Consider the following 12,112-nt stretch of genomic DNA (forward strand, 5'->3'; position numbering starts at 1 on the left):
AAAGGAGGGAGGAATGTGGTTTCCATTTTCCTGTATATTTGTATATATTTAGTAATTTTACCTATTTATCACTACTGTTTCATTAAAGTTGTGTAGTTTAGTTTCCAACCCATAAGTCTCTCTCCCTTATTCTCTCTCCTTTCTCTATCAAGGAGAGACAGATTAATAGAGAGCGTCTGTTATTCGGTTTAATTGCCGGGCCAGTGTTAAACCGTGACAGATTTATTGGCGCCCAACGTGGGGCCCGAGCTAATTGGCTCGAGTCCAGTTTAAATTTTGACTAAATTGCCTGAACAGTTTGAATTCCAACTCCAGTGAAAGAATGGCTTTCCTGAGCTGGAATCAGACCTTGTTCTTTGGAAATTTCACAGGGTTGGAGATTAAACCAATCGTGCCGTACCTTTGGTATTTAGGGTATGCAATCTGTCTTTTCGCAGCTGGAATTGCTGTTACTTTGTGGTTTGTCTTTCGTAAGAGCTGCTTAAGAACCATCATTGCAATATTGTCCTCAATACTGGTGTATATCATGGTGCATGGTGCAGTAGTGTTTCATACAGAGATAAAAAACTTGGTTGGTAATTACACTCCCAGTTTTAATTTGGAAAATTACACCATTCCATCGTATTTTGGGCTGACTCCACCTGATTTTAGTAACAGTAGCATTTCATCTCTCAATCTTTTAGTGGGTGTTGTTAATCTCTCTCATATATTGGTGAGGAGTAACACAAAAACCACAGTAATGAGATTGAGTATGCCTTTTCGGAGGCCGAGAGTTGCTGTTCGGAGAGTGAGAGCTGCTCCTCGTACAGAGAGCACCCCCACTCCTGCCTCCCCAGCCGCTTCTCGCCCCCCCTCATGCAAGGGCACAACTCAGATAAGGCCGGCCAGCATCGCCAGTGTTTCTGCTTCAGCTCCAGTTGCTGTGTCTACTCCCACAGACACTGCTGCTGCTCAGAAAACAAGCCCTGCTGCTGCCACTGCTGCAGATGCCTCAGCCTCTCCCCCTCAGCCCACACAGTTACTTGTTAACCCTGTAACTAGGAGAAAAGGAAAACAAGGGAAATCAGAAACGAGCCGTAACCCTTCCAAGTCTGAACAAGATGACCAGGTGATAGAGGAAATAGAGGATAATGGATCTCCTCCCAGACCAGGTAGAGCAGCTAGTGCAGAGTCAGATGAGGACTCAGACTCAGAATCTGCTCAGCTCTATTCCATGAGAGACTTGCGTACTCTGAGAAAAGATTTCAGCCGTTTTCCAGGTGAACCACTTCTCTCTTGGTTACTCCGATGCTGGAATGAGGGGGCTGCTACCATAACATTAACTCAGAAGGAAGCCAGGCAGTTGGGATCCCTGGCCAAAGATGCAGGTATTGATCGGGCATTTGGGGAAAAGGCTGGAACTACCAGCCTGTGGAAACGACTCTTGTCAGCTGTAAAGGAGAGATATCCCTATAAAGAGGAAATAGACTGCCCACAGATCAAAGCACGCAACCTTGGAAAAGCTATCAGGTATCTCGAAGAATTGGCTGTGCGAGACGTGATCTATAATAATGATGACATTGAAGATCCCTATCACGTACCATGCCCTAAACCTATGATGCAAAGGTTTGTGCATGCTGCACCACCACCTTTTAATCATACACTATCAGTAATGCTATGGGTTCCTGCAGAGACAGATACAACTGTGGGTGATGTGATTAAAACTGTACGAGAGTGTGAAGATGCTGTCATAGCCCCTTGTCGGGCCTGGGTCTCAGCTATCAAGAGAGCATCTGAGGAATGGCATTCACCCCCTTCTCCTCAGACAGACGGAGGACGCCGCATTGCAGCCATTAAGAGGAGACGCCCTCCTATGAGACAGAATCGAGAGAAACAGAAATCAGCAAGAGGGACCCTATGGGTAATCCTGTGTGAGTGTGGGGAGGACATGAAAAAGTGGGACAAAAAACCTACTGCTGCCCTACAGGACCGAGTGATTGAGCTGATAAGTAAGCCAAAGGCAAAAGGAGGTCCTTCTAAAAAGATGGCTGCTCAAGTCTCCAGTGTAGAGTTACCCAATCCAAAAATGCTGGTGACTCCAGATCCCTGCACATCAGGTGTGAGTACTGGGGATGCAAGCTCCAGTAATGCACATACTGACAATGCTGTATGTGCTCAAGCTTAGAGGTGCCCTGCCTCCAGCCAGGTGGAGGAGAGGGACAACCGAATCTATTGGATTGTGTGGATTCGATGGCCTGGCACATTAGAGCCACGAAAGTATAAAGCCTTGGTGGACACTGGTGCACAGTGCACCCTAATGCCATCGAATCAGAAAGGCACAGACTCCGTCACTATTTCTGGAGTGACGGGGGGATCTAAAGAACTGACTATTGTGAAGGCTGATGTGAGCCTCACTGGAATAAAGTGGCATAAACACCCAATAGTGACTGGTCCAGATGCTCCGTGCATCCTTGGCATAGACTACCTCAAGGGAGGTGATTTTGAGGACCCGAAAGGGTACCGCTGGTCCTTTGGTACTGCAGCTATTAAGACTGAGAATGCAGACTGGCTGCATACTTTGTTTGGCCTTTCAGATAAATCCTTTGTAGTGGGATTGCTGAGGACTACAAACCAGCGTCTGCCAACTGCTACTTCAGTAGTGCATCGTAGACAATATCGTGTCAACAGAGATGCTGTGGTCCCCATTCACAAGCTGATCCGGCAATTAGAGAGCCAAGGAGTGATCAGCAAGACTCATTCACCCTTCAACAGTCCTGTATGGCCAGTGAAAAAGCCAAATGGAGAGTGGAGGCTGACAGTGGACTATCGTGCCCTGAATGAGGTTACACCACCACTAAGTGCTGCTGTGCCGGACATACTAGAACTTCAGTATGAGCTGGAGTCAAAGGCAGCCAGGTGGTATGCTACTATTGACATTGCTAATGCATTTTTTGCTATTCCTATAGCACCAGAATGCAGGGCACAGTTTGCCTTCACCTGGAGAGGTGTCCAGTACACTTGGAATCGACTGCCCCAGGGGTGGAAACACAGTCCTACCATCTGCCATGGACTGATCCATGATACCTTGGAAAAGGGTGGAGCTCCAGAACATCTACAGTACATCGATGACATCATTGTATGGGGTGACTCAGCAAAGGAAGTCTACGAGAAAGGTAAGAAGATAATTGAAATCCTTCTAGAGGCTGGTTTTGCTATTAAAAGGAGCAAGGTCAAGGGACCTGCACAAGAGATACAGTTTCTGGGAGTTAAGTGGCAAGATGGACGTCGCCACATCCCAATGGACGTGATTAACAAAATAACTGCTATGGCCCCACCAACTACCAAAAAGGAAACTCAGTCCTTTTTAGGAACTGTTGGTTTCTGGAGAATGCATATTCCTCTTTATAATCAGATTGTGAAACCTCTCTATGAGGTTACCCGGAAGAAGAAAGACTTTAAATGGGGCTCAGAACAACAAGCTGCTTTTGAGAATATTAAACAGGAGATTGTACAGGCAATGGCCCTTGGACCAATTCGAACAGGGCCAGACATCAAAAATATTCTTTACACCGGAGATGGAGGTGATGGTCCTTCATGGAGCCTCTGGCAGAAAGCTCCAGGAGAGACTCGAGGCCGACCTCTAGGATTTTGGGGTCGAAACTACAAAGGCTCCGAAGCCAACTACTCAGCTGCTGAAAAAGAGATATTGGCCGCATACGAAGGAGTTAGAGCTGCTTCAGAAGTGATTGGTACTGAAGCACAGCTCCTCCTAGTGCCACGATTACCTGTACTAGGTTTTATGTACACAGGTAGAGAATCTTCCCATCATGCTACCGATGCTACCTGGAGTAAATGGATTGCTTTACTCTCACAGAGAGCTAGGATAGGAAGACTTAATCGTCCAGGAATTGTAGAAGCAATAACACATTGGCCAGAAGGCAAACACTTTGGAATGCCACCAGGAAAAGTGGTAAAACGGGCTGAAGAAGCCCCACCATACGACCAGCTACCAGAGAATGAAAAACAATATGCTCTTTTCACTGATGGATCCTGTCGTCTGGTAGGAGGCCATCGAAGGTGGAAAGCTGCTGTATGGAATCCTACACGACTAGTTGCAAAAACAGATGAAGGAGATGGTGAATCAAGTCAATTTGCAGAGGTAAAAGCCATCCAATTGGCTTTGGACATTGCTGAACAAGAAAAGTGGCCGAGACTTTATCTCTATACTGACTCATGGATGGTAGCAAATGCCTTATGGGGTTGGTTAAAGCAGTGGAAGCAAAACAACTGGCAACGTAGAGATAAACCTATCTGGGCTGCTGAACTCTGGAAAGATATTGCTACTAGGTTAGAGAAACTTGATGTAAAAGTGCGTCACGTAGATGCCCACGTACCTTCATATCGAGCTACCGAGGAACATCGAAACAACCAACGAGCAGATGAGGCTGCTCAAGTGTTCCAAATAGATCTGGACTGGGACCATAAAGGTGAACTGTTTTTGGCCAAATGGGCCCACAATGCTTCAGGTCATCAAGGCAGGGATGGAACATATCGATGGGCTCGTGACCGAGGGGTGGATTTATCTTTGGACTCTATTTCGCAGGTTATCCACGATTGTGACATATGTGCTGCAATTAAGCAAGCTAAAAGGTTGAAACCTCTATGGTATGAAGGGAGATGGTCAAAATATAGGTATGGGGAGGCCTGGCAAGTCGACTACATCACATTGCCTCAAACTCGCCAGGGTAAGCGCTATGTGCTTACAATGGTGGAGGCAAGTACAGGATGGCTGGAAACATATCCTGTGCCTCATGCCACAGCCCGGAACACTATCCTGGGCCTAGAGAAACAAGTCTTGTGGAGACATGGTACACCAGAGAGAATTGAGTCAGATAATGGAACTCATTTCAAAAATAATCTCATAAATAATTGGGCCAAAGAACATGGTATTGAGTGGATATACCATATCCCCTATCATGCACCAGCCTCAGGTAAAATTGAAAGGTACAATGGTCTGTTAAAAACTACCTTAAAAGCAATGGGTGGTGGAACTTTCAAAAACTGGGACAAGCACTTAGCAAAAGCCACCTGGTTAGTTAATACCAGGGGTTCCATCAATCGAGCTGGTCCTGCTCAGTCAGATCTTCTACACACAGTAGATGGGGACAAAGTGCCTGTGGTGCATGAGAAGAATCTGCTAGGGAAAACAGTTTGGATTTATCCTGCCTCGGGCAAAGGTAAACCCATTCGTGGGGTTGCTTTCGCTCAAGGGCCTGGACACACTTGGTGGGTGATGATGAAAGATGGAGAAGTACAATGTGTACCACAAGGGAATCTAACACTAGGTGAGAATTCCTAATTTCTGCTTGTTTAATTTAATCAGTAATGCATAGACTCTTTGGGAGTCATGAACTTGTATCCCACCATAACTACTGTTATGTGAACTGTTGCATAAACTAACAGTATTCTATGAGTGTTTTTCAGGATGATTTTGTGGTGATGAAACCAGAACTAGGTTCATCGTCTGGCATCCAGTAACTTCCTTGAAATTACCATCTGCAACCTGCAACTTGTGGACCATGGACATGAACTGTGAAGACTGGTCCTTCTTTTGAGAATCTGCTACAATAGATGAACATCTGCAATTGTAGACTGAATTACTTAGTGAATTTTAGCACTGAGAGATAGTAATAATTTGTGTATAGATGTGTTTAAGGATAAGAGTTAGTAATGATTAGAGTATGACGCAAATGGTATGGAATAAGGGGTGGAATGTCCTGGTTTGGGCCAGGATAAAGGTGATTTTCTGTTTCTGTACTTTTGCTTTTAGCTAAGTCCCTTGTAAGTAGTTGCATTTGCTGAAATTAACAGCAAGTTTCTCAGACAGTGTATGTGCTTCTAGGACTGATAACACTTGATGTTTATAGTTACTGCTAGAGACTGGTATGCAGGCCAAGGACACTGCTCAGCTCTGCATGAAAATATTTTACTGTCCAGGAGGACACAGAGGTCCCACCTGAACCCTCCTTTAGGGAGGAACGGACAAGATAGATGCCAGAATTGACCAAACAGAGTATTCCATCCCATATACGTCACACTCAGTATAAATTTGAGGCATCACGTGGGCCGAGCCAGATCTTTTCCTGCTTCCCTTCCTTCACCCGGCATCCTGGAAGGATCCTGTCTGTTCATGTGCCTGTGGTCCTGATCCGTGCCAGCCCATATCTGTGTGTTCCTGCCTCCGGTTCCCAACTGCTGCCGACTCCAGGAGTCCAGCCTGGACTTTCCCAGGGCTGCCCTACAGCCTCGGTGGTGACGTGAGAGTTATTGGGGGAAAGGAGGGAGGAATGTGGTTTCCATTTTCCTGTATATTTGTATATATTTAGTAATTTTACCTATTTATCACTACTGTTTCATTAAAGTTGTGTAGTTTAGTTTCCAACCCATAAGTCTCTCTCCCTTATTCTCTCTCCTTTCTCTATCAAGGAGAGACAGATTAATAGAGAGCGTCTGTTATTCGGTTTAATTGCCGGGCCAGTGTTAAACCGTGACAGCCTGATGGAAAGCAGTTAACCTGGATCAAAGCTGAAATAAAACTTACACTCAGTAATAAATACCTACCCCTTTTTCCTCTGATTTGGTACTTCTCTCAAGTAAGAGAGTTTAGGAAAAAAAGTTAGTGAGTTGTGATTACACACAGGCCAGCTCATTGATCGCCTTTTAACTTACCAACCAATAAATAGTTATTAGGAAACACGTTATGGCAACATAATATGTCAGGCAAAAAAAAACCCCACAAAAATGACTTTTCTGAGAAGTATGTAACTCGCCTGCAAGCATTCTGTACTGCTTGCAGTACCTTTCCCCAGTATATGCAATGTATTCTTGCTAAAAATAAAATAAATTAAAATCTAGAGCTTTTCATATCTTCCCATGTCTTAAGTCCCATTCTCCTCGTTTCTTTAGTTTATGCTCAGTAACCTCACATTATTTTATGCTGTAAATGTAAGGGGACAGAATGTTAGTGGTATCTTACTGTAAGGTAGCTCAGCCCACTGCCCTAACACAGACAGATTGAACTGTACTACACCAAATACTACCAGTAGAAATTCAAAAAGTCTATGCTGACTTCAAGAGTAGCAAGTGTATGTGAAAGCAGAAGGATGCCAACATGGAGTATGAACTGCTTGTTAATAAACTTCTGCCATTTTTCCTTCATGTACAACAGTTTTCAGCACAGAACAACATTTATACCAGCTGTCCCTGTAGTGGAGCTGTCAGCTTCTAAGGCAGGTCCAGCACCACCCCATATTCAAGTCCGAAAAATAAGTATTCTCTAAATACAATGGTTATTTTTTTTTCTGAAGTCACAAACTTCTGGGCACATCACTGTTTGGGTCTGCATAACAACAGTGCTCGTATTCCACAGAATGTTATCTCTGGAGCTGTACAACCCACAGAAACGTACTGCAAAACCTGCAAAGATACAACTACTTCTAAACATGCCAGAAAAGCCCATTTTATAAATCTGCATAAACATACTTTAATCTTTATGCATAAAGTTTCTTGATCACTGGCAGATAGGCATAGTCTTCTCATTAATCTTGAAATAAGTGCAAAATAACCTAATGCAACAAAATAAACCCCAAAACTTCTACAAATTCAGTCCTGCAGAAACACCAATATCCCAAGGCCACCTTTATGGCAGCAGCAGAAACACATGGAGCTATTAAGTCCCCCTCTAAAACTGAACAATATCTTAAGCGTATCTCCAGGAAATGCAGACTACAGCATAAGTCTCCTCTGAGCTTTGGAAAATATAAAAGGACTCCTTAAGCCTCTAGGACTCTGCTAGGATTTTTTTCAAATAGTGGTCAGCATGAGCTCTGTTGCATATTGTTCCCTGGAAGCACATGAAGGGAAACTCCACCACAACCACACAAATTTATTTACAAAATCTTCTAAAAACAAATCATCAGCAATCAAACTTTCAGCAAGTCCTCTTCTAACTAAAGCAAAACCAAAATTCTGCTCTTGTTCTTTGGCCGAACAATATGCTCTGCAGCTTCATCATTTACTTGGTTTCTGAGGTGAACTCACAGTCAAATAAACATGATTGTTTCTCAGAAGGATCCAGCCACCAGTCAAATGGGATTGGCAAATAAATTCCAACTTTGTTTCCAGACAGCAAATGCTTAAACAATTTTCTACTTTAAGACAAAAAATTTAAACGTTTTTGCCTACCCCAGTCTTTTTGCCCTCCTGCTGCCCAGACCAATAATGCTGAATGCTGCAGCCTGCAGTGTAAAAGCTTTTCCCTGCATGACAGCGACCTTTTCCTGAACAGCAACAACTGACAGCTAAAAAAAGTAGAGTCACAGTGAAGTGAGAACTCTCCATTTATCACACAGGTTAAGACTGACCTCGCTTCTACAACTGTAGCTGATTCAACACTGAAAGATTAAACACCTAGGGGCAAAACAGTGGGTCAGTTAGCTGGCACACACACAATGTCTTTGACATGGAGCTTTCTGTACACTGTTTTGGACTCCTAGTCCCATCCTCAAGAGAAAAATCAGACACAGATCTTGCATACCTGAAGAATTTCATTAAGTTCATTGGCATACTTCTGTGCAGAGGATCAGGACCCAAGGCTCGAAGTCAGAAGGCTCTAGAGAAAGTCGGGGAATTATGTCTCATTTATAATGTGAAGTCACTGATATGACTACACCATACAGGATAAAGGACACTTAGAAGACACTTTGATTCCTGGTGCTCTAACAAGCAAGTTATTTCTGGCAACAGATTTCACTGCAATACATACCTTGGGAATATACCCATTTAGCAATCAGGGATACAACACTTGGGAAAAAAAAAATCACCCCACAGACCTCTGAATTTCTTTCCAGAGAAAAAGCTAGTTGCTGGTAACTTGTTCACCTTTCTCCTGGAGGCTATCTCAAATCTTTTAATCTTTAACTTTGGGGAGCATAATCATCCTGTATTAGGAGAAAATTATTACTTAATAAATTATTGTTTTATTTTGAGGAGAAAGCCCCAGATTTTTTAGTTTCTTCTTTCACAGACAATTTCTCAAGGAGAATCCTTGGACTGACAAGTCTCATGTGGGTTGGCAGTTCAGTTAGGAGCCACACAGCTGCCTGATTCCAGCAAGATTTTCATGGGATGGTTCCTACCATACAAGCACCTAAACAACTCAAGATTTCCACAAGAAGCCAAACACCAATGCCTGAAGAACAACCTTTACTCCCTGACTTCCCCATCAACAGTTGGGAAGGTACAGTGGCCTCAGGGAAATGCAGGAGTCCAGATGCTCATGGAAGGGGAAGCCCTCCATCTTCCCTGCCTTCCATCAGTTAGCCTAAGAAGACTACCAGCTAGCACGGCCTCCTCTTCCTCACAATATATATTATTTCCAATCTCTTCACCTGCTCAGTTTACCTCTGAGGTTAAAAAGCCTGAGGCCGGGTATCGCTGTGGCCACGCCAAGCACGGAGCACCTTGGTGAGCCACGCTAAGGCAGGCGAATGCCCGCTGCCTTGCCCGAGTGTATCTTCTCCTCTATCTGGAACAGAAGACAATCTGAACTACCTTTTCGCTTCATCTTGCTTGCATCAAAGTTTATGAACTTTCGACTAAGTACTGTGCTTTCCTGGCACCCAAAGGAGAAGATCACAGCTTCCCGCTGGAGCATATGAACACTACAGCAAATGATAAAGCACAGCTGCTGGATTCCTCTGCCACGGCAGAGAAGGATTTCCACGCTGCTGCATGAAATCACTAGCAGCAGTACTTACACGCCTTGCCTCCTAGAAGTACGACATAGGAGTTTAACGCTGTGCTCGGGGCCGCCTCCTGCGGAGCGCAGATCTCGGCTGAGCAGAAGTGTTCCTGCTTAAAACTTCAGCCTTACTCTTCCCAAACCACAACCAAGGCCCAGAGAAGCGAAGCCCCCTCTGTGCCGCCCAACCCAACGCTCGCCGCCGGGGGCCCTTCCCCTCGCCGCCTCGCAGGGCCCAGGAGCCCTCGGGACTTTGCACAGTTACTCTCTGCCACCGCCTGTCCGGGCCGGCCCGGACAGGAGCCGTAGCCCCCGCAGGGCTGCGCGGGGTCCCGGTGGGCTGACGGCCGCCCCCGCCGGACGGACAGTACTCACAGTCGCAAGGCGCCCCTGTTTTCCCTCCTGCCGGCGGCCCGCGTAGCCTTCAGCTCCTCCGCATCACACCGCTGCTCAGTCATGAGCACCATCGGCACCCCACGGCACAGCACGGCACAACACAACCCCCGGCCACAACACGGCACTCAACCCCGCCCCGGCCGCTCCGCTCCGCTCCGCTCCGCCCCGGGGTGGGTCCCGGCAGTCTCCGCCGCCGTCCTGGGCCGGCTGGAGCCGGAGCGCTGGCCTGCGGTGGGCAGCTGCTCCAAACCGGTTCCGCCGGTCGGTCTGTGGTACGGGTGATGCCGCGGGCACCGTCGGCGGTCGGCCCCGCGAGGTGACTGGGCGCCGGCAGTAGACCCAGTAGTCCCAGTCGTCCCAGTCCGTGCTCCCCTCGTGGCCGATCTGTTACGCGCCTTAAATTATTCAGTCAGACACAACGCTTCCCGCTGGCTGGAACAAAAGATGTCCTTACTGTTCCGTACTGTGTGACAGGAGATGCGGTGTCGCGCACAGGCGGTGTGAGGAGGGGAGGTGGCAGGGGCCGGGGCCGTGAGGTGAAGGCAGCCGGGTCACAGTCTGCGTGCCCGACCTGGGCGGGGGCTTGCGGGGCGGCAGTAGCTGAGGGAACGGCCCTCCCGCGGATTCCTGCCTCAGCGTTTCCCTGGTGTCTCTGAAGCAGGCTGTATGTAGTCCAAATACAGACTCTGGCCTCCAGACAGCTGTACTAATATGAACGTCGCTGGTGATGAGATGATATTTCCATCCGTGACTGCCTCAGGTGTTTTTTTGTTTCTTTCTCTTCAGCAGCACCCCAGGCTGGTTTGGCTGCTCTGGAAGCGACCTGTGTGAGCAAAAAGCAGAGCGAGCACAGCCCTGCCTTGGAGTACCCTGGTGGGGCTGTCACCGCAGCTTCGTCCTCAGAAATGTTAAATTGCAGCATTTGGCACAAATCATCTCACCGAGCAGATGCAGACTGTCAATGTGCCAGTGAAGAACTTTTTTTTATCCGGTTAATACTTGAGTCAGGGTTCAGTTCCACATACTAATATTTTAAAAAAGCAAAGATGGAGGGTGTAATGATTCAACCTAAAGAAGGCCAACCTTGGGATGAGAGTTCAAAACAATACCTCTAGAAAAAGGTCTATTTTTTATGATTTAAGGTGTTAACATATATTAATAAAATTAATAATGTTAATATTATATTTTCTTCCTAACTGACAGACTGGTCAGAGGTGGTCAGTGGAGAATAAGTAGAAGAGACTGCTCTCTGATAGAAGACATCAGGGTAGGAGATAGATACTAATGTACATTTCAGTTTAAACTATGTACAGAGCAAAACAATCAACCTTCCAGAGTCATTGTTAGGATTGCTTGCTAGTTACACAGTATTTTAAAGGTGCAAGAACTACATATTAGGTATTTTTGCAATATATCCAGGAAATATGTAAAATGAAAGACGTGTAAATGGTGTAAAGGCAGAGGTCAGCTATGGCTGCTTGGGCCCACATCCTGCAGAAAACAGGAGATTGCTGTGTGGCCTTAGCTGGACCAGTTAGATTTAATCAGCTGCAGTGCAAGAACGTCTGAAGACAGTGCAGATTCCTGCATCGAGAGGCAGGAATTTTAAAACAGCTGTGTTTCTGGGAGACACCATTAACTAAATCTTATGTAGTATTCAACACAAAAACTAAGGCACATGTGGAAAAGACATGAATGTAATTTACAAGAAAGATTCTTCAGAAATCTTGCACCTGTGAGACTTTGATTGCTGTCTTCTGCTCCCCTGTGGAGCCCTTCAGCAGGTTTGTCACTTCATTGCAGAGCCTGTTCCACCCTCTTATACCAGACGCAATCTATGGCAATAAGAGCAGAATAGTCCCCATTTCATCTGTCTGGGTTGTAAGTAGAGCTGGAACTGAAAGAGTCAGAGAAGGGCAGGGCTGGCATCCGGTG

General features: G+C 46.0%; 1 protein-coding gene across 3 annotated transcripts in view; it reads right to left on the minus strand.

Moving 5' to 3' along the window:
• GRAMD2B (GRAM domain containing 2B) overlaps window positions 1–12,112 on the minus strand; it is a 45,978-nt gene that overhangs the window by 29,091 nt on the left and 4,775 nt on the right. The window contains exon 1 of one of the 3 annotated variants that reach the window (XM_030467897.1): window positions 10,157–10,300. The exons of the other annotated variants lie outside the window; for them this stretch is intronic. Within the exon in view, the coding sequence (XP_030323757.1) occupies window positions 10,157–10,248 (92 nt within the window). The 5' untranslated portion in view covers window positions 10,249–10,300. Of the gene's footprint in view, window positions 1–10,156; window positions 10,301–12,112 lie in introns of those variants that run through there. 3 annotated transcript variants of the gene reach the window in all.

This window comes from Calypte anna, chromosome Z, assembly GCF_003957555.1.
Source record: "Calypte anna isolate BGI_N300 chromosome Z, bCalAnn1_v1.p, whole genome shotgun sequence".
Classification (NCBI taxonomy): domain Eukaryota; kingdom Metazoa; phylum Chordata; class Aves; order Apodiformes; family Trochilidae; genus Calypte; species Calypte anna.